Raw genomic sequence first — 23,934 nt, 5'->3', positions numbered from 1 at the left:
TATCTTATAAAAATCATCACTAATCAATAAACCCCGGGTACAGCAATGTCTAAAACCTCGTTAAATATTCTGTTTCCATCAGGAATGTCAACTACCAATGAGAGGCCCTATTAAGCTTCCATTATATTTACAAAAGTGTCATGCAATGCTGCAAACAGTATCCCAAAAATAAAATAATTCCGAAAAATTGTTGAAGTAATTGATCCAACACATTTTTGCAAGCTTGAACACATTCCAATTTCTATTTAATTTGTTTCGCAGTTTGTCAATGTAATTGTACCTGAAACTCATCAAAGACCCAGGTGTCCATGTCCTTAGCATTGATGCCAGCAAGGTACTTCATGTGGCCTGGGTACTTATCTGAGAACATCCGGTCCTGGTTCCCTGAAATACACACACAATACTTCACTAGCAGTTGGTCAGGAGAAAATTATTTAATGTCACAGGGGTGGGGTTTGGGTGTGGGGAGATGGCTAATTGAAATATGTTAATTTGATTGTACTTTCTTTACATTTAAAACATTTGTTATTCAATCTTTAGAAAAGGTCCAATAGCATCAATTCAACTGTTCTGCACTCAAAACAGAATGGCTGCAGAAGGAATACTGCTGTTTTTGGACAACAAAAAGGACTTTTCCTTTTAATCTTTTCTGCACAATGATGGGGAAAGGTACCACATTAACTTTTGGGAAGGAATGGGAAAAACTAAAAGAAATTAAGACCAGTGGCTTAATATAGTTCAGGGCTTTTTCTGTACATTTTGGAAAATTTTGCGTCGTAAAAATGACGAAATTGGGAAATTTTACAGTTAAAAGAAAAAGCTGTCTAGTCTCCTGCGAATTAGGAAATGATTTAATATTAGTTTATTTTCCATATAAAAGGCACAAAAATATCAATCTTTGGGGTGTAAATATCTATTGCAATAAATCATGACAGATAATATTACATACAGATCTCTGAATGTGATGAAAATCAATGATTTCCGAGTTCAATTATCAAAGAAACTTTACATCACATAATTTATTAGGATGTTGAAAATGAACCAGTACAGGAAAAGACTTTCTAAAAAAAAATAAAAAAATATTGTGATTTTTTTCTGAAGATTGGGAAAAATATCTTATATTTTACTTTGGGAATGGATCCGATGGTCGGACCCGTGAGTACTATAGAAAAAGCCCTGTAGTTACAGCAATTTTTTTTTTAATTCAGACTACCGGTACATATCTCAAATATGTTTGACAACTTCATGTAGTTATAATATTTTAGTCATTCATTTGCAGCATGTATAAGAGTATTTCATTAAAATGAAGCATTTAGGACTAGACCAACATCAGAAATGCACTGTCACAAATGTTTGTCCAACATTCCACCTCATGACCGGCCTCATGACCTTTACATGACAATGGGGGTAAATTGTTAAACAATAACAGCTAGTAAATGTCACCGACCGTTGCAACCATTCATCTAAGTGAGGACTATGATAATATTAATAATAAATAATGATGACAGTTTATCACATACCAGCAGTCTCTCATGATAATCTTCCAGTGTTTGCATCTGTATTAAATGACTTGTACCCTACAATATCCTTTTAATAGGGTTATCTAGTAAAGATAACAAAAAAAAAACTGCCATTTTGAAATGTTGAATATGAAATAGCACATGGCTATATTGACCCAGCTTTTGTTAGCCTGGAGACATCCTTGTTGCTCTGATAATTGAATAAATACTTTTAAGTTTTAATACTAATCATTTTTTCAACACTATAAAAATTTCAAACATTTTTGAAGATAGAAACTATTATGTAAATATTCTGTTACAGCATAAATAAACTCTGACATTGAAAACACAATTTAAGGCCCTGCTTCACTCTTTAATACATAGAATATACAAATGTCAGATACAAAATATCCATTTTCATTTTAATCACTTTAAAAAAAAAACACTTTTGTAGGAAATTGACCCTTTCACAGGCAGCAATCCAATATGTGATAGATATCAGACTGATATATTTCAAACATCGGATAGATATTTTAATGATATCTCTCCGATATCGGCTTGCCCATGGATACCAGTCAGTCCGATCTTTTATCGGGCCGACATAACTAGTCATCTGTCTGTCATTTGAGCATCATCAGTTCAACCTTCTTTCATTCTTTCAGATATGATGTGGCGTCAGATAAATATTATATTTCGACCAACTTTTTTTTTATTTAGCAACATATAACAATTTAACATTTTTGTCACCACTGTTACCACAGTGGACTTGACACAATGTTCCATACACACATTGATTTCAACATTATATGTTATACACTGATAAATTTATAAAAGGTATATTTCGAAATTGAGTAAAAAAAGAAGAGCTTTTTATGCTTACCTTTAAGATAAAATCATTCCCTCAACCTTTTGAATAAAGTACAGATTTGCTTAATATCATATGGAAACAACAATCCAGCTGAGTATAATAACATACCACCGGTGACCTTGGCGAGGAACTTGGGCGTATCCCAGGACCACGTGTACTGGCTCTCATTGAACACTGTGTCAAACACAACTTCCTTCCCCTGCAGGTCTGCAATCACACACATACATTTTCATGGAGTCCGGGCATTGCAATTATAGGTGCACAAAAATATATATATATTAGCCAGATTTCCCTAGGAATATAATTTTTATTTAAATATGTGGATTTGTCATGGTTCAAAAAAAAAGAAAAAAAAAGTTACATGGGCAATTTTATTTGCCTGTTTGTTATTGTTAATTGCCCCAAAGAGCATGAAGCGAAACCAGTTGGCAAAAATTATTAGATGAAACCCATGTTATGTTATTTATTTATATCATATATATATATATATAGACACATATAAAGAAGTCCCTACCTTTGGCCACAGAGGTGGGGTCCTCATAAAAGCCCGCTGTAAGGGCAACATGGCCAGGTCTGGTTGCTGTGGGAACAGCTGCATGTGAGATGCCCCATCCACCCTTCTCTTGAATAATTTTTCTGAAACAAGTGTCATGATTCAGTGGTCGAAATTAGCACAAGCCCGCAAGCCCTGCACTGGTAAAATGTCTTCTTGGCTTGCTCAAATTCTGAATTTTATATAGCAGAGCTTGTTCAAAAATATGATTCCATGCAATAGTATAAGAATTTGAGCTTGTTCATCTGAAAGTCTAATTTCAATGACTGATGATTGCATATGCATTGAAACCAAAGATTATTAAATATTTATGTAAATAACTTCTTGCAAACATTGACTTCATTTAAATAAAAAGTTTATCAAAACTCATCAATATATGGGTATTCAATTATATCATATTTGCCAAATAGTATTTCCTATTTATACTACTGTTTAAAGGTGCACGGCAATCAGTTAAACAAAGCACGATCACAATACTATTAAGAGACAGTCTCATTGTACCCTCTCAACAGAGGCTTTGGTTGGTCAACTCTTTAGTGTTTCATTCATCGCTCTTCAGAGCATAATTAATATAAGCTGTGATTTATTTGGCCAGATGAGGTGAATTTATTCACCATTTTAGAAATATGTCAACAACACCCATCCCAGCAATTTCGATGTTACTGTGAACACTATTGACATTAATGAATTGGTTTGTGACTTCACAGTTGATGATATATTTAAAAATATTTCAATTCTGAAATGCAATAAAAGTTATATATTTCTTATGTTGTTGCTTTTTTTTTCAGTTTCCAATGAACTCATTACTCTGTATATATTCAGGGTTCTCAATATGTTTCGGTTGAACCGTCTCAAATAGAAAAATAACCAAACAGCTACTACTTATTCTACTAAATAAAATTAATTTATTTTTCCAGATTTGAATCGGCCCAATTGCCATTTGAACCGTCCATTTTGGCCGGCAGCCCGTTCTTATTGAGAACACTGTATACATATTTGACAAAATATTTAATTATATTTTTCAGAATGGTGTCTATGCTTAGGCATGGTGTAAAGGGGCTCTAGTCCCTTTTTACAAAAAAAGGAGATTGTTCAGATCCTTCAAATTATTGAGGAATAATTTGATGTCAGTAGAGAGAGATTGTTTTTACCAAAAATAGCTATATATATAAAATTAATATATGTTTATAGTGCTATGAAATTAAGACAAGAAAAGCTAAAAGTTAAGCTACTTCTGTGGGAAGTAATAAAATTGGTTTTATTTTCTTGTATAATAATAGGATATTGCTTTTGTAAATAGATATATATATATAATTATATGTGAAAACAGTTTTTGTCATTATCTACAATGTATGTTATAAATATCATTATACTTTTGTGTCCAATAAACGCTGAAACTCTGATCATTTCAATTCTTCAAAACAATGATAAACAAAGTTCATTTGCAACAATTTAGTAATTAGCATATTATATATCAGTGTCTTTTGGGGGAATTAATTTTACCGCCTGTGCCTTGCACTTCAGGTAAAAATATCAGCTTTGGAGAAATACAAAATATGCTGTAAAAGAGCTTGTCTTGTCAAGATTTTGTTCATTATTTAAGAAAGAAATACATTGCATCTTTATTCATTAATGGAATCGGTATTTGGGAAAATATGAATGAACTTTTGGGAAAAATGAACACTTTTTCGCAAGGGGGAAATGCCTTAAGAAGACAGAAAAGTAAACAAAGAAAAATAATGTTATATTGTATAAATAGCAAAAAACTATGTTTTATTTAATAAATAAATGTACTTTTTCACACTTGCACAGGAAATTTCTCAATTATTTCAAAATGTTTGGTGACTCAGTTAAACGTGATCACTAACAATGGTGCCATTATTTCCCTTTGTAGCTGACTGCTTTGACTAGCATACCTTATAAAAATATACAGTGCTAGTAGGCAATCAATATTTTCTTTTGATTCAGGTTAAATCATTCAAACTGAAATGAAGTCTTTAAAGGGACTCATTCCGCTTTTACACTGTCAGACATCAATTTTATATAGTTTAAAGTGTGCAATGTGAGCCATATGCTTGTAAGACTGATAAAACATCTACAAAAGTTGAAATTAGCTATATTGTTAATTTAATAGTTATTGAAAAATGTTGCAGAATATTTTCTATCTTGCCAAGGAGTCACACTAGTAAAAATTAAATCATTTAAGGATTGTATTTACTATATTCTATATGCCTATCTACCAGTTGCTGGTTGGTCATTGTTCATAAAAGGAATGAATTAACCTCAATTTAAGCAACTTCAATGAAATAAAACGTTGCTAACATAAATCTCTTGTCGAGTAATTAAAATAATTTCGCATAAAAAATGATTAACCAGTTGCAAAAATAAGTCAGGGGTGAATCCAGTATTTGACGTTAACAGGGGCATAACTTAGGGGCATAACTATTTGACTAATTGCACCCGAAGAAATGTATTTGGTTTAAAATGTATGCAGGGGTTCTCCCCCATTTTTTTTTAACAATTTCTAATCCCAAATGATGCATATTGGGCATAATTTTTTACCTTTTTTCTTTTAAATTTAAATAAAAACTAAACTTGGGCGTTATTCTGGGGTGACCCCCCCCCCCCTCCTCCCCCCGCTATAAAAATTCAGAATTTGAGCAAGCCCAGAAGACATTTTACCAGTGCAGGGCTTGCGGGCTTGTGCTTATTTCGACCACTGTTAGTCTGATAAAGTTGCACTGAATATGGTTATGAAAATAAAAATACATGACTTTGAATAAACTGACTTTATAACTGCAATTAGATACATAAAGTATTCATACAGGTCTGTCCCTGTTTTATGGCTGATAATCAGTATCGGTATGGCCATGGATACCATTTCAACTGCAACATCAGGTATATATGGGTAAACATACTTCATATTTTCCATACCATAAACATAAAGTTTTAATGCTTCTTAAGTTCTTACCAGCACAGAATGGTTGTTGCTCGATACTGGAATGATTGGGTGTCTTAAGGTCTTTATAAGTTCACTGATGGTTTGGGTTTGATGTATTGGAAATGTAAAAATTTGTCTTTTAAAGAAAAAAAATGTTTGAAAGATTAATACAGTATAGTTTGTATATTAACGCTATAACACATTGGAGTTCATTTATGGGACAAGAAACACTGAACAGCTATCCGATATATATATATATAAATTATACATATAAATAGTTATTTTTTATAGGAATGTCTGCTTTATTAAAGTGAAAATACATATAATTATATAAGCATTTTGATTGTTAAGGTATCAATTAGTTTAGAAATTAGGTGTTTTTATTGCCAACATGTGGGCACGGGCCCTTGTGCCCTGCTAGACTCCCCCCCCTACTACTTTGGAATTAATGAACAGACAGACAGGAATTCAAAATAATTATAAAGTAAATATATAAAGTAAATATATATATTATATATATGTAAAGCAGACTTTATATCAAAACTGCTCGAGAACTGGAAAATATATGAAAGTGTATTAACCAAAAAATATTTACCTCAGAAACGGTGCTGCAGATTTTCCATCGGGCTGAATTTGTAATATTTTGTCGGCCCTTAAACCGTCGGCAACAATGAAAACCAGCCTTTTGGCTGGAGGCGGCAGCGGCGACTTGTGAGGAGTCAAATCGGTGACTAGGGGTGTGGCAAAAAACACTTCAAACACGGAGAAAAAGAACACCAGATGAATTAATAATCCTACTGCAACTATCACCCACAACTTCATGGTTACAACACTTTCACGATATTAAATCCAAGTCAAGATCGTCCCTTTTTCTATCCAATATACATGAATCTATGTTATAATCTAGGACTCAGTTGCGGTTAATGCTATATGACTCTGTTTACGGTCGTTACTTTCTAAATATATATGGTGTGCCTACCTGGATTATTGACCAGGTGACTCGACCCGTAAACAACCGCTCTATTCAAGCGTCTTAGATATATGCATGTACAATCGTGTCTGATTGACCACAATGACGAATTAGTGCCCGTTGTAATTGGTCTATTCGTACAGTATGTAATACCTTTATGGATGATCAATAGATTGAAACGTGTCACAACCTCAATAATCCGTGATCGAAAACTATTTCACGTTGTTAATGTCTATAACCATGTTATTTTTCTGCTTACTTAATCGGAGTATCATCATCACATGATATGAATTTACATGTACAAGTTAACAGTGACCCGACCGTAACTATTTTCACATAGAGATAAACTGTCGAATACCTGTTAACTGACGGCCATTTATTATATTCCATCACGATCGATATAAAAAGGTTGAAACAACTTCTAATGTGGCAGTGCTTGAATGACACCACTCACTGATGATTGCACTGCATCCAGTTCACAACCAACCGACAATCTCAGAGTGTGTACCACGTGCCGATAAATTGCGTCATAAATACTACGTCATTAAGAAAGTAATCACCTGAGCCTAATCGAACTCTGGTAATAAAACTAAGGTTGGTCTCTGTAATCGACATAGATTTGCCCTTTGTTTCATTCAAAAAAATTAATATCAAGAAAAAAAAAATCAGTGTTCATTTTAAGAAAAATGTGGCCTTCCGACGAAGCATATATGACGTAATTTATCACGAGTCATACACACACTGAACCTGCTTGCTGCGTCCATCTTTCTTTTCATGAAGTCGCTAATGGCGATTGGGGCGAATAAAGCGGGTACCCGTTATAAAAGTCATGATCGATGCTATAAATTATGTAAAATGGGCGCGATCAGTTGTCATACGTGACCACCAATGTCAGCCAATTTCATACCTAGAACATGAAGCAACATTTTGTTCGTTATTTTATTGAATGTTATGTTTTCGCCAAAATTTACTTACCAGTCCATCAACTAGACCTCTAACTGCAGGTAATTATTGCCCACTTCTTTTTTGCACAAATTTACGTTTACAAATGACTTGCAGGGGCGTAGCTGGGCCTATTTAGAAGTCTTGTGTTTCAGAGTGAACATTGTTACAAAATATAGATAAATGATAAAAAAGAGTTCGGGAAATCTTAACTTCACACCAAAACATAAGAGCTCTGTCTTTACATTGAACCAGTATGTATTGTCCAAGGTCACGGCTACATATTAGATAAGATATATTTTATTTCCAATCATGGGTCATGTTATATGACATGTTTATCACAGTTTACATAATGTAGAAAATAAATTTAAACAAGAGGGTAACATATTTAGTAATTTATACATATTTTGTAGTATGTACAGGCATAGTCGAACTAGTATGGATTGAAGGAAAACTAACATAGGTTGAATGAAAAACGGGCATATATATACATGTATTTAAAATGCAATAAAAGTTGTTATGTCACAACGAAGATATTTTTGAAGTTTTCCGAACATATATTCGGAAGCGACCCAGTTCGCACAGCACATGGCTCCGCGTTCGAGGTCTGCTGACGGACACCTTTAATAATTACAATGTCAATCTCATAAAAAAGCGTAGATGGCTGTACCCTTGCCTGGTGCTCCGATGGGTGGTTGTACCCTTGTTTTGTGCTCCGATGGGTGGCTGTACTCTTGCCTGGTGCTCCGATGGGTGGCTGTACCCTTGCCTGGTGCTCCGATGGGTGGCTGTACCCTTGCCTGGTGCTCCGATGGGTGGCTGTACCCTTGCCTGGTGCTCCGATGGGTGGCTGTACCCTTGCCTGGTGCTCCGATGGGTGGCTGTACCCTTGCCTGGTGCTCCGATGGGTGGCTGTACCCTTGCTTGGTGCTCCGATGGGTGGCTGTACCCTTGCCTGGTGCTCCGATGGGTGGCTGTACCCTTTGCCTGGTGCTCCGATGGGTGGCTGTACCCTTGCCTGGTGCTCCGATGGGTGGCTGTACCCTTGCTTGGTGCTCCGATGGGTGGCTGTACCCTTTGCCTGGTGCTCCGATGGGTGGCTGTACCCTTTGCCTGGTGCTCCGATGGGTGGCTGTACCCTTGCCTGGTGCTCCGATGGGTGGCTGTACCCTTGCCTGGTGCTCCGATGGGTGGCTGTATCCTTGCCTGGTGCTCCGATGGGTGGCTGTACCCTTGCCTGGTGCTCCGATGGGTGGCTGTACCCTTGCTTGGTGCTCCGATGGGTGGCTGTACCCTTGCCTGGTGCTCCGATGGGTGGCTGTACCCTTGCCTGGTGCTCCGAAGACAGAACACGGGAATTTTGAGTTTACTACCTCTTACACCGGTCACGTAAAACAACCAAGGAATATAAAGAGCTAGGGTTTTCCCATTCATTTGCTTCAACAACAAGTCGTTTAAACGAGACACGTAAGTACAAAAAATACGTATCTCATATGAATCACCCTAAAGAAAATGAATAACATCGTTTGTATGTTCATACAACAAGGGTGATATATTAAGGGATTGGACCACGGGTTTTTCCAACATCAGTTACGACCCTTTCCCAAAAACGCCACACGAAAACTTGGGGGACACTGAATGCGACGTTATAAACTGGGTTATGAAAACAATTGCGATATTTCGCATATGGGCAAATGTATCAGGGGAGGATCTAGGAATTGACCTTGGGAGAGGGGTTTAACTTAGGTGCGTTAGCTTTTGTCTTGCGCCCCTCCCTAAGAACCGAAATTTACTTGGTTTACAGTGTTCGCAGTTGGCTTTGGGGTATACCCTCAAGAAACTTTTAACACATCCGAAATTATGCATTTTTAGCGTATTAAATTACTTTTTTTCTTCTATTATATTATCATAACAAGTAAACTTTGACGTTTTTTTTTTTGGGGGGGGGGGAGCGGGGCAGGGTCCGCCTTTGTGCATGGTATTGATTATAATGTTTATATAACTTTGAGAACAGTGCTTTGAATGTTTACAAAACTTGCAAATAAAAGATGTGTTAATTAAGCAAACACTAATTTAACCTTAAAATTAGTGATGTAGTATGGTGGTTCGTCATACTTTTCTGAGATTGACAATGATGTTTATTAAGTTTTAGTTTTATTGTTAGTGTTCATGTTATCAAATAACATCCATCACCATCTATCATCATTTTATGATGACAAGCTAATGCGAATTGGTAGAATGGTCCACTATCGTGAAAATGAGTAAAATAACGTTTACAATGTTAATATTTATAATGTCATTCGCCATTGATCACTAGTCTAGAGTCTCGACAAATCCGGAAGTGATTCTTTTGTACTTAATAACTTTTATTATGTATATTAGTGTCAGAGATTAAATATAATCACATTTATTTTCCTAATTATATTATCCGCAACACCATAGACTTGTAGGCTACTGAGGTTGCTGATGGTGTTAAGGGGCGCCTCCCTTGAATCCAGCTTGGATGGTGTTAAGGGGCGCCTCCCTTGGATCCAGCTTGGATGGTGTGCAGGGGCGCCTCCCTTGGATCCAGCTTGGATGGTGTTAAGGGGCGCCTCCCTTAGATCCAGCTTGGATGGTGTTAAGGGGCGCCTCCCTTGGATCCAGCTTGGATGGTGTTAAGGGGCGCCTCCCTTGGATCCAGCTTGGATGGTGTGCAGGGGCGACTGCCGTGGATCCAGCTTGGTTGGTGTGCAGGGGCGACTCCTGAGGATCCAGCATGGTTGGTGTGCAGGGGAGACTCCCGTGGATTCAGCTTGGATGGTGTGCAGTGGCGACTCCCGAGGATCCATCTTGGATGGTGTGCAGGGGCGACTCCCGTGGATCTTGTCACTTGAAATGTCAAAATTGGTAAAATTCATATTTACTAATATTATCACGTATACAAACGCGTACACACACACGTGCGCGTGCCCACACGCACGCACACGCATGCGCGCACACACACATACACTTTTTATTTTGTCACGGTAATATATCGTTACAACATACATGTTATAACACATACAGACAATGTGTTCAACAACATGATTGAAATACAAATTGAGGTAATTTACCACCGGGTACAGTGAAAACACACACACACACACACTAGTTTCGTTATAAAGGGAATCAATGTAATATACAGCTTTACACAGAAGTTTTCATGTATAAAAATACTTTTAATTTGCTTACATATTTGTAATAAATACAAGTTCCTAAAGTTGGTAATTTATCAATGGAAAGTTGTCGCATTTTATTGGCAGGTAGTAAAACAGGACCAATAAAGAATTAATCCTACTTCAAAATAGTATGTAGCATTTACTAGTTATGGACAAGACCAATATACATACAAATCCCAGGTGCTGTAATACTAACAATTATGAACTTAAGGTTTTATGTTTTAAGTTACGAATTAAGTGTGACACAAGCTTAATTAAAAGGGAATTTTATTCTTTTCCAGTTTCTACGGGGTATGATAATAAAACCTAAGCTGGTATTAATAAAACATCTTAAGTTATTTGTTAATTTTACTTGTCGATTTGCTTAAATGTTCATGGTCAAATTAAGAAAAAAAACTACAGGTACAAGTTTTTAACATAATATAACGTGTAGTACATTTAATTAATGAGATATTATTAAGTTATCAAATCATATAACCAGTGAAATACTAACCTAAGAAAATGACTTAGGTTAGGAAATGGCTTAAGATGTTTAATGAATACCAGCCCAGGATTATACATAAGAAAGAAATTGAAAGTAATTATAACAAGTTTAATGGTATTTATTATTAAAAATGAACGATTATGATATTTAAAATAAAGTTCAAATCATTGTATACTAGACATTTAGCAAGAATACAATGGTCTAAATTAAGAAACTGTACTGTATTTAAAGGAATGATATAAGTATAATTTTAAGCATCTTAAGCAAATTTTAATATTTTCAATTAATTAGAAAACAAGAGGGCCATGATGGCCCTAAAACGCTCACCCAAGCAAAGGGTCATAACTCTGTGATAAAGTATTAATACAAATGTTGCAATTTAAACATATCTTTACTGATGACGATGCCTTGTTGTATTTTTGTAGAGGGTCATGCAATGAAGCTTCCTGTAATGTATCAGTGAATTTGGCCTGGTAGTTTTAGAGGAGATGTTTTTTATTTAAAGCAAAATAGGAAGGTGGCCAGATTTTTGTTGCTGTTGATGAATCGCGACCCCTTGTTGTATTTTTGTTGAAGGTTACCCAAGGAAGCTTCCTGTAAAGTTTCATTGAATTTGGACTAATAGTTTCAGAGGAGTTGTTTTTTAAAGCAAAACAGAAAGTCGGCCAAATTGTTGATGCTGTTGTTGTTGTTCATCAATCGTGATTCTTGTTGTAATTGTGTAGAGGGTCACCGAAGGAAGCTTCCTGTAAAGTTTCATTAAATTTGGAGTGGTTGTTTCAGAGGAGATGTTTTTTAAAGCAGAACAGAAAGTCAGCCATTTTGTTGTTGTTGTTGCTGTGGTTGTTGTTGTTGTTGATCAATCGTGACCCCTTGTTATATATCTGTAGAGGGTCCCCAAGGAAGCTTCCTGTAAAGTTTCATTGAATTTGGACTGGTAGTTCAGAGGAGATGTTTTTTAAGCAATTGTTGACGGACGGATGGACGGACTGACGGGGACTGACTGACGGACTGCCGGACGGACGCCGGATAAAAACCGATCACAGTAGATCACCTTGAGCACTTCGTGCTCTGGTGAGCTAAAAATGATATATTTCCAAAATCATATTAAAACTGCTTTAATGTAATGCATGCAATAAGTAATAGACTGAGTGTGTAGAAAATGTATAGGTCTAAAACATAATGTTTTTATTAAACATATCAAGAATAGCATTATTTGACAGACCCTATACAATATAAAAAAAAAACTAATTAAAAGAATTTAATCTGTAAACGGGTGATAAGGCAAAACATACACACTTTTGTAGTTAACCTAGCTCGAAAACGAACACCTAGATAACCAAGGCGTGTTCCACAATATTGGTAATTATACACTTACAATATAATAGCAATAGAACTGCTTCACTTGGAGCAATTTATATATTATTATTGCAACATATATACTTTCCATTTCACAATTTTCATTTGTAGCCGTGGCTATACCTAATATGTTTTTGCACTGGCTTTTCAAAGTTTGCTCTGACAGATCGATAAAACGTAGATATCCTTTTTGCATAATTATTTGGTCCAATGGCCTTTCTCTAAGTTCGACCAAATTTGGACAAAAGCAGAGTTTATGTAAGATGTAATTTTCATGGTGATAATTGCATATGTCACATAATTGAGGGAACGTTTGCCCGAGTGTATCAATTGAGCGAAGTAAATGTCTATTCAGGGATAGTAATCGGGGATTTTTCTCGCCGCCTTCCACAGCTCTGAGGCAGTATTTTCCCCTAGTAGATGCGCAGGTATGTAATCCTTGTAGAACAATCGTTGAAATTGCTGTCTACGTGTTGGATAAATAACTTTGAGTTCAATAATTTTCTTCCACATGCATTTCGGTGGAGAATTTCCGTTGTGGACATAGTCCACAGTATGTCCTGAAGTCTGTATTTTTTTTAAGATTCTATGTATATCTGGCACAAGCCCCATTGACTGGTTATCTAAATTGTAAAAGCTCACAAGTCTGTAGTTAAAATATGTCTAGCCATGTATTTGTTTGGCAAGCGACACAGTTGCCCAAAGAACTGGAGCTTCTTCACGTCTATTAATGTTTCAGCAGAAACAGTACCATGTGCACCTAATGCGAAGTCTGTATTTGTAGATTTGTTTAGACCCTGAATTATTTTGATTCATAATCTATGGGACTTTTCAATTTTTAATAAGTCAGTTGTTGACATTGTCCAAAATCCACAGCCATACAGACGTTTTGGAATAACAATGGAATGGGATATAGTCAACGATGTCAACGGGTTGAGTTTACAAAGGGTATAACCCGCTATTGCATATGTTTAAAAAGGTGTTCCGCATTTTTACACAAGCGTCGTGAACATTCGCAGAACACGAAAGGAAAGAGTCACACTTTAATCCAAGGTGAACATATTCTTTTGCGATGTGTACAATTTCATTCCCAAGGTTGAATCTGCGTATATCGTCATGGTTTTCGTTATCATCGAAAACTAAGATAGAACATTTATTAGCGTTATATTCGTATCGCCAGCGCTTTGAATATCCGTTGCAAATGTCCAACATAGCTTGTAGTCTATTTGCTAAGTATAAGATGAGGAGCATGTCATGGACCACCGCTGGGGAGCTAAGTGTGTTATTGAAAAAAACCAAATGCCGTAGCCACTATTCTCTAGTAGACTGAAAAGCTGGTTTATATAGAGGAGATAGAGAATCGGGGAACCTTTCCCGCCCTGTCGATTTCCCTGGCATACTTGAAAACAGTCGGAGGTGTAGGGGCCATATCTAACGCAGCTTGACACGCACGAATACATTTTAGCAAATGCTAGGAGCGAAGTAGGATCCAGCGAGCATTCTGTGGATAGTTTGTACCGGAGGCCACACCTTATCAAATGCTTTTCCGACAGTCGAGAAATGCCACGTACACTTTGGAGCCATGTTCATGTGCAAAGAAAATACTCTCTCTGATGATAAATGATGTCATATTACACCCCAGACCGTCCCTGTTGTTTATTAATATTTCTCAAAATGTTGTCACGGGTGCGCGTCAATAATACGTGATCGTTGATATTAGTGTGATGGCCCTGTAATTGTCTTTTCTTTTGTTACACACTTTATGCAATGTTATTATAATACCGCGTTTCATTGATGGAGGTATGTAGCCTTGGCTTAACATCTGCGTAAATAAGTTTGCAAGAATCGGTGACAATAATGCTTTTGCGCATTTCAAATTGAATTCGATCGTCACCAGCAGCCTTACCCGTAGGGGCGTCGCCTATGGCTGTAGCAACACACTCCATTGAAACTGTTGCTAAGAGATCAGGTTGTACTTTCATTAATGTCATGTACACTTGATTCAACAGTCTATTTCCAAGTATCATCGAATCGTCCGTCTGTCACCGGTGTGTATAAGTCCTAAATGTATTCAGCCCACTTGCCAGTCATGACGCTTGGGTCCCTAAAAAAGGCACTGTCAAAGTTCAGCCCCGCCCCCACAAGATTCTTCGTAGAGCTTCTCCGCCTCTTCACAAGGCTCCAAAAATCTTTCGAATTTACCTCGGTCTTCCGATCTAATTCCTGATCAAGCTTAATTAAGTACTGGTTAACGCTATTTCTATGCAGTCGTCTAAATTCACGTTTAGTATTTTTATAGTTTACGTAGGACACACACGACGCCTGCCATGGCCGTCCGTCCGCACACCACACATTTTTCAAGAATTTTAGATTTTTATGCGCGGTTTTCAGATTATCATCCCAGTATGGTTTCAAAAAATTTGCAAATTTTCTTTGTGGCAAACATGTTGTGGAAAATTCAGAAATACAGGTTTTTTATCAAGTCATATGCATTCTCAATCTCTATACGATCTAGGCTCACCGATTTTAATGAGACCAGGGGTAAGTATCTCGTAGCTCTCGTTAGCATAACGACTATCGTAAACCTTTCGTAAAGGTTTACACCGTTATCTCGAAGCGTTCGTTATTAACGAATAATCGTTAACTTGCCCATTATTTAACGACTGCCTGGAGGGTGTCCTAGAGCTCTCGTTACCATCATTATGTAACAAAATCAAGCACGCTTTTCATCACGTTTCCTTAAACAAACGCAGGAAAAGGTGTTGTTACATAAATATAACAAAAGCTAAATGTAAGCTGTCACTATTTAATATCGTGGTTGGAATTTTAATCCTTGAGGTAAATTAATAACATTGAACCATTCATTAATTTATGCTGATGATGAAGACAACGACGACGACGATGATGATGATGATGATGATGATGATGATGATGATGATAACTATTATTATTTCGGTCGCAGATAACATCAAACTCCTTACTTAATACTTTATGGTTAAATCAGTTATATTAGAATTTCTTCTCTTTTCAGATGGCACTTGTATTTCTGGGAGGTGACGGTAACAGAAGGCGCCATAATATTCCAAGGGTATTTAGAGATAGAATGAATCCCCTCGACGTAATGAACGATCATGAAATTATTAAGAAATATCGGTTGGACAGAGATGCAATTCTTGAAATATGTGCACAAACTCAACAACATCTAGTAAGGCCAACAAGTCGCAGTCAGTCACTTCCGGTTTGCCTGCAGGTACTTGTTGCATTGCGATATTACGCTACCGGAAGTTTCCAGTCAGTACTCGCGGATGGGCATGGGATATCTATTCGCTCGGTTTCAAGAAGCATTCACGCGGTATCTAAAGCCCTAACGAGACAAGTGCCCCGGCAAATAAAATTTACAACTACACGTGCAGAACTTACAAGAACGAAGCAACTATTTCATGATATAAGCGGCTTTCCCAATGTAATTGGTGCCGTTGATGGCACGTATGTCTCCGACTGAAGATGAACATTTGTATGTGACTGTCTAGAAAGGGATTTCATGCAATAAATGGTCAGGGTATATGTAGTGCTGACAATTTATTCATAAATATAGTTGTTCGTTGGCCAGGGTCAACACATGACTCTTTCATATGGAATAGCTGTGAATGTGTACGTATGATGTGTACGAAGAATTGGATTTACAGAATGCATGGCTTTTGGGCGATAGTGCGTACCTGTTGAGGAAATACCTCCTAACACCATTACCTACTGCAAACACAGAGGCTGAACGAAGATAAAACGTCGCTCACAAACGTACACGGTGTGTGATTGAACGTACTTTCGGGATTTGGAAAATGAGATTCCGATGTTTCCACAAGTCCGGTGGGTACATGACGTACACGCCAGTCAAGTGTGCCAAGATTTATCTGCGGTGGCGGTTCTTCACAACATTTGTGTTTCGAGAAATCTGCCTTTCATCGATGACAATGATGACCGTGTTGACGACAATGATAATGACAACAATGGCGATGACAACGACGGAAATGATGGGGAAAAGAACAATAACGAAGATGGTAGACAGACACGCAATAACCTTATTCGCGAGACGTTTTCACGCTAATTAAATCTAGAACATGTACTCGTAACGTCTACAATCATAAATGTTTGCTATGAAATTGGCGTTTTGATGATCACAACCATGGTTTAATGTACATTAAGCAAGTTTATAGATATATGTCACTGTGTGGCGGGGAACGTCCCATTAATGATTACAGTTGCAGTAAGAAATATTGTTATTTCAATGTGGAACTGTATTGCTCTGTAAAACTAGAACAAAACATGTTATGTTCTGTTTCCGTTCTGTTCCTAAAGTGTTTAGAAAAACACACAAGGAAATATGTCCATTCATGCTTTACTTATGGTTATACTTTTCTGAGATTTTGTGGATTGAAAGGAGATTTTGTTATAAATGTACTTAGACAGTACATGTATTGATTATATAGATATTAATACGCACTGCACTGTTACGTTTATTACGGAAATATATATAACGAGATTTTGACAGTCAAATGTCCCATGGTTCGTATGAAGTGTAACGGAAGAAAGTACCGTGGTTGTCGGCGATGGCCATGACATTGACATTCCCTTTAATCGATAACCCCTGTCCACGCACAACTTTTAATACCTTAACCAAGTTTGTGATACCATATTTGGTAAAGTTGGACAAATAAGGGTGAACGAGATCCAAATTTGAGAAATTTGTTTTAATCTTGTCAGGACGAAAAACCACTTTCTCTTCTTGGGGTAAGGCACTTTTTTAATTTAGCGGGGTTATGTATTGGGTCAAGGTCGAAGGAAAGTTACCTAAATCAAAGCTCATACCCGTCGCGTATACCCGGGGGTTGATTATTTAACCAAGATTTTGTGAATTGAACTGGGATTAGTGCGGATTTTTTCGTTGTTAAACCTAAGTCGCAATCCCGCTAAGGTTAAGGGCCAACGCCCTACCAAGTTATTCGAAATAATATTGTCTTGCTTTAGATCAATCAAAATGAAATAAAACATAGCATTGTGTTTTGACATAGAAAAACAGATTTTATATTGCATTTCTAAGTTTACAATGTTAAAATGTCATCACAGCTTTTCACTATAATGTTCATTACATTCGATATTGTGACCAGTTGTACTGCAGCATTCTACTTGGAATAATGCCAATCATGTTGATGTGGAATCGCATTGTTCCATAATATTTGTTAAAGATTTCTGCCCAAATTTCAATTTATGTAGTGTTCATCTCCACATGTACGTCTGTAATATGTGGAAGCCTTTTCTTAATGTACAAAAAGTCACATGGTTTTAGAGGTTCACACCCAAACAATTGCAAAGATTTTACGTTCCTGAGAAAATATGCTAGAAATGTTTGGATTTCAGTAGTGAAATAAAGGCTCCGACATATTAAAGTGAAGACAGACGTAAGGGAACGTTTTACACAATGCGCTAATGTTTTTAAATCGTGCGGTCTCCCTGCATACATTTCGAGGGACTTTAGATGTTGCATATGTGAAAGAATATCGAAGTTTTCTATCAAATCACAGTTCAGAGTAAGACGTCTCAGGTTGGACATCTTCATGAGTGCTGAGTCGTAGTTGGTCACAGACTTGCAAGTCAGGCTTGCATAGCGGAAATGCCATCAAATTAATCCAGACTCAACCACACGTCTCCATGCTTTGCAGACGCAGGGCACCGTTAACATAATTTCGTCAACGGACAAATAGCGAAATACCAATTCCAGCAATATGTCGTTCTGAAAATATACAAAATTACATTAATATTTAATGCGCTTGAACTTCCACACTCACTTATAAAGCGTGTATATAATTACTTAAAATTTGCTGATTCCATTAAATCGTATATGAGCGTTGTTCACAAGTAGCTGGTTACACTCGGAAACAATATACAGCTTATGTAAGCCATACACGTTGAATATATACATATAATTTTGGAAAGGTCTGTCGTCATTACGTATACATGTATAGCTCTTCATCACATTAAACACGTATATATGTTTCTGTCCTTTATGTTAGAAGTATACCTACATTCTTCTACTGTCGCTATATTCTGAACAATGTCCCAGCGTTACCTAGCCCCGGATACTGTCCCGGAAGTTGAGAAGCAGTTTGGTCAGAATATCTCCTTTTACTAAGTAAAGTGTTTAAAATGTCTGACTCAACTTGAAGTCGTTGCTGCTCGATCTGCAGTCGCTGCTGTTCAATATCCAGTCGTTTTTCTTCAATTTCTAGTCTGGCAGTTTCAATATTAAGTTTTTCCCTCTCAATTGAAATGACATCATTTTCATAAGAACTTGCAACTGATTCAGCAGCAGCAAGTTTTCTCTTTTTTAGGGGAACCGTTTTCATTGGTTTAGAAGCACACTCAATATTGTCTAAACAGTTTGGGGCTTCCCTGCAAACTAAGTCCATGCCGCTGGACGACGGACCGGATGCTGTCGGGAATTCATGTTCCGGTTTAGCCTTATTATATGGGGATGAATCGCACTCGCCTTCGCCCCGGAAAAGTCTTCTTCTTCAGCAACACGAGCCGTATCTATTCCACCTTTAAATCCACTAACGGCAGTCTCTCCTAGAATGGAAACTACGAGTTCCTCTATTTCAGTCAATGGTTTCGTATCCGGCTGCCCGCTACCAGTCTTATTGGGTGATTGCTTACGTTTTGCTGCCTTTCCTTTGGTAACACTAGACCAGTCATTCCATTTTTTTCTAAGATCATCCGCCGTTCGTACAGTCTGTGAGACAGCGTTTATACGTATGGTCATTTCTGACCATGTCTTTTGCTTTTTCTCCATTGACAATACATCACTGAATTTACCAAAGAGAATATGTTTATTTACCTCTTGTGCTAACAATTGTAATTCGTCTGTTGAATACCTCGGTTTTCGTTGTTTTGACTCATAAACACACAAAAAGCGCGGAAAACGATTACACAGGTCAATCGTTAATAACTAACCAGTGAGGAACGAACGATTGCCTAAAGAACGCTTTCGAGATACCCGCGCAAGTCTCTAGTAAACCAACCTTACAACAGTCGTTAACGCATTCGTTAACGCTTAACTAACGATAGTGTCGAGATGCTCACCCCAGGTCTGTGTCATTCATAAGCAAATTTCCGTACAGGCGGGCTACATCTGCAGCCTTAACTTTGTTCCAATTAATATTTGTAAAATTATTTGAGACATTATCATCAACAATAACTTTACATATATCGGCCTGTGACGCGATCTTCATCAAGAATATCACAATTTGCAACACAGTCAAATATTTCAAATGGCAAACAAATATAGTCTAAAACGGAATGAAATAGACCATCATATGAAACAAATGAAGACTTTGAACCTTCACATAAAGGAGTACAGTTAGTCGACACAAGGTTGCAATCCTTAACAAAGTTTGTAAGTTGCATACCTCGAGTATGAAGGTTTACATTGCTGTTACAGTATTTAGCATTGAAATCCCCCAGAAAAATATGTAACGGTCCGCTGTAGGCGGCGGATGTGCATTGATAGTATAACATTCCGTTATATACGGAAGTACGTTCATAGTACGTATGTTAACTTGGTTGGTAATATGCAAATTCACAAAGCATAGGTTCTGTATTGATTGAGAATTAACTGTATATAAAGACCGGCGGACCCCTTCAGGATCGAGCATGCTTTTCTGTGAAAAGTCATAAACAGAAAATATGAATATATAAGTATCATTGCAATCATGTATCAATAGATATATTCAAAATCATTTAAGTATCGCAGATGCTCGAAACTATTTCCATACCTCGTAATTTCCATAAAATGACTCGTGCAGTTTTGTGATAGCAAGCACACTAGCGTTGTCAATAAACTGTTCTAGTCTATCAAGTCGGTGTTCAAGTGCTTTGTTTCCTACTTCTAGGGGCTCAATGAGCGTGCGCACTTCACCTATTAAACACACCAGTCTTAAGGTTGGCGACATTTTGTTTATCCAGCTTAGTTTCATGCGATTGTCTTTTATCGTTCGTGAAAAGATTCTGCTTTAAATTCAAGACTTCAGTCTGTAAACTAATAAGCGTATCCTTTAAAATTGCTACCTCAGCAGCATGCGTGCAATGTCCACTTCCGGAGTCCGTTATCTGCTTTCTGTACGGTGTTTGTGACATTGAGCGTTTACTGGTACTTATGAGGTCCTTCATAGCGGAGAAATCCTCACCCTCCATTACAGATACGAGAACGTGGATATCGTTCGCAAGTTTTACCGACAGTTTTTCAGCTCTACGCGTCGCCATTCGTCGCTTCAGTTCCGAGCACTCGGAGAATGGGAAGTCATCGTATGACTTAAGTGCTTCAAAGCAACCTCACATATCATTTATGTTTAAAGTGCCAAGCCCAGTATCTTTTAGTAATGTTAACTTATCGAAATGTGTGTACTGGGTAAGCACCAAAATCGTAACAGTACCTTAATATGGAACACCCGTTATATTTACGAGTTTAATCAATATATAATTATATATGCACTTGTCTTAGATACAAGTTCCTAAGAACACGATACTCCGGTAAGTATTTCAAATGCTGCTAGCACTATTCTTCAAAGTTTTTCATATTCAATGTCAGTGTAAAAGAGAAGGACAATGAATGATACCTACGTAGGGAACGTGTAAGAAGAAGAATAACCTTTTTTTTCATTTTTTTTCATGGACATTTCATTTATTCAAACATTAAGTACAAAATATATACAGATCAAGCAAAAGTAACATGTATACGTAAACACTTGCTTCAAACAGTAAGTACAAAGTATATACAGATCAAGCAAAGTAACATGTACACGTAAACACTTGCTTCAAACAGTAAGTACAAATTATATACAGATCAAGCAAAGTAACATGTATACGTAAACACTTGCTTCAAACAGTAAGTACGAAATATATACAGATCAAGCAAAGTAACATGTACACGTAAACACTTGCTTCAAACAGTAAGTACAAAGTATATACAGATCAAGCAAAGTAACATGTACACGTAAACACTTGCTTCAAACAGTAAGTACAAAGTATATACAGATCAAGCAAAGTAACATGTACACGTAAACACTTGCTTCAAACAGTAAGTACAAAGTATATACAGATCAAGCAAAGTAACATGTACACGTAAACACTTGCTTCAAACAGTAAGTACAAAGTATATACAGATCAAGCAAAGTAACATGTACACGTAAACACTTGCTTCAAACAGTAAGTACAAAGTATATACAGATCAAGCAAAGTAACATGTACACGTAAACACTTGCTTCAAACAGTAAGTACAAACTATATACAGGTCAAGCAAAAGTAGCATGTACACGTAAACACTTGCTTCAAACAGTAAGTACAAAATATATACAGATCAAGCAAAAGTAGCATGTACACGTAAACATTTGCTTCAAACAGTAAGTACAAAGTATATACAGATCAAGCAAAAGTAACATGTACACGTAAACACTTGCTTCAAACAGTAAGTACAAACTATATACATGTCAAGCAAAAGTAACATGTACACGTAAACACTTGCTTCAAACAGTAAGTACAAAGTATATACAGATCAAGCAAAAGTAACATGTACACGTAAACACTTGCTTCAAACAGTAAGTACAAAGTATATACAGATCAAGCAAAGTAACATGTACACGTAAACACTTGCTTCAAACAGTAAGTACAAAGTATATACAGATCAAGCAAAGTAACATGTATACGAAAACACTTGCTTCAAACAGTAAGTACAAAGTATATACAGATCAAGCAAAGTAACATGTACACGTAAACACTTGCTTCAAACAGTAAGTACAAACTATATACAGGTCAAGCAAAAGTAACATGTACACGTAAACACTTGCTTCAAACAGTAAGTACAAAGTATATACAGATCAAGCAAAAGTAACATGTACACGTAAACACTTGCTTCAAACAGTAAGTACAAACTATATACAGATCAAGCAAAGTAACATGTACACGTAAACACTTGCTTCAAACAGTAAGTACAAAGTATATACAGATCAAGCAAAGTAACATGTACACGTAAACACTTGCTTCAAACAGTAAGTACAAAGTATATACAGATCAAGCAAAGTAACATGTACACGTAAACACTTGCTTCAAACAGTAAGTACAAAGTATATACAGATCAAGCAAAGTAACATGTATACGTAAACACTTGCTTCAAACAGTAAGTACAAACTATATACAGGTAAAGCAAAAGTAACATGTACACGTAAACACTTGCTTCAAACAGTAAGTACAAAGTATATACAGATCAAGCAAAGTAACATGTATACGTAAACACTTGCTTCAAACAGTAAGTACAAAGTATATACAGATCAAGCAAAAGTAACATGTACACGTAAACACTTGCTTCAAACAGTAAGTACAAAGTATATACAGATCAAGCAAAGTAACATGTACACGTAAACACTTGCTTCAAACAGTAAGTACAAAGTATATACAGATCAAGCAAAGTAACATGTATACGTAAACACTTGCTTCAAACAGTAAGTACAAACTATATACAGGTCAAGCAAAAGTAACATGTATACGTAAACACTTGCTTCAAACAGTAAGTACAAAGTATATACAGATCAAGCAAAGTAACATGTATACGTAAACACTTGCTTCAAACAGTAAGTACAAAGTATATACAGATCAAGCAAAAGTAACATGTACACGTAAACACTTGCTTCAAACAGTAAGTACAAAGTATATACAGATCAAGCAAAAGTAACATGTACACGTAAACACTTGCTTCAAACAGTAAGTACAAAGTATATACAGATCAAGCAAAGTAACATGTACACGTAAACACTTGCTTCAAACAGTAAGTACAAACTATATACAGGTCAAGCAAAAGTAACATGTACACGTAAACACTTGCTTCAAACAGTAAGTACAAAATATATACAGATCAAGCAAAAGTAGCATGTACACGTAAACATTTGCTTCAAACAGTAAGTACAAAATATATACAGATCAAGCAAAAGTAACATGTACACGTAAACACTTGATTCAAACAGTAAGTACAAAATATATACAGATCAAGAAAAAGTAGCATGTACACGTAAACACTTG

The 23,934-nt window shown here is 36.5% G+C and overlaps 2 protein-coding genes across 3 annotated transcripts in view; one reads left to right on the top strand and one right to left on the bottom strand.

Moving 5' to 3' along the window:
• The window catches only part of LOC128231339 (GPI ethanolamine phosphate transferase 1-like), a 46,087-nt gene extending 38,805 nt beyond the window's left edge, over positions 1-7,282 (bottom strand). For both annotated transcript variants that reach the window (XM_052944015.1, XM_052944014.1), the window contains exons 1-4: positions 6,457-7,282; positions 2,882-3,003; positions 2,476-2,574; positions 281-384 (exon numbers count right to left, since the gene is read on the bottom strand). In XM_052944015.1, coding sequence (XP_052799975.1) covers positions 281-384; positions 2,476-2,574; positions 2,882-3,003; positions 6,457-6,683 — 552 coding nt within the window. In that variant the 5' untranslated portion in view covers positions 6,684-7,282. The remainder of the gene's footprint in view (positions 1-280; positions 385-2,475; positions 2,575-2,881; positions 3,004-6,456) is intronic.
• Positions 7,283-10,107: 2,825 nt separating this feature from the next.
• On the top strand, positions 10,108-17,228 carry LOC128232464 (putative nuclease HARBI1). The gene is made up of 2 exons (XM_052946030.1): positions 10,108-10,662; positions 15,848-17,228. Exons 1-2 carry the CDS (start codon positions 10,462-10,464, stop codon positions 16,316-16,318), a joined length of 672 nt encoding a protein of 223 aa, XP_052801990.1. The 5' UTR covers positions 10,108-10,461; the 3' UTR covers positions 16,319-17,228.
• The last annotated feature ends 6,706 nt before the right edge of the window (positions 17,229-23,934 follow it).

Source organism: Mya arenaria, chromosome 4 (assembly GCF_026914265.1).
Source record: "Mya arenaria isolate MELC-2E11 chromosome 4, ASM2691426v1".
Classification (NCBI taxonomy): domain Eukaryota; kingdom Metazoa; phylum Mollusca; class Bivalvia; order Myida; family Myidae; genus Mya; species Mya arenaria.
The sequence above is the reverse complement of the archived record's forward strand: the minus strand, read 5'-3'. Positions and strand labels throughout refer to the sequence as shown.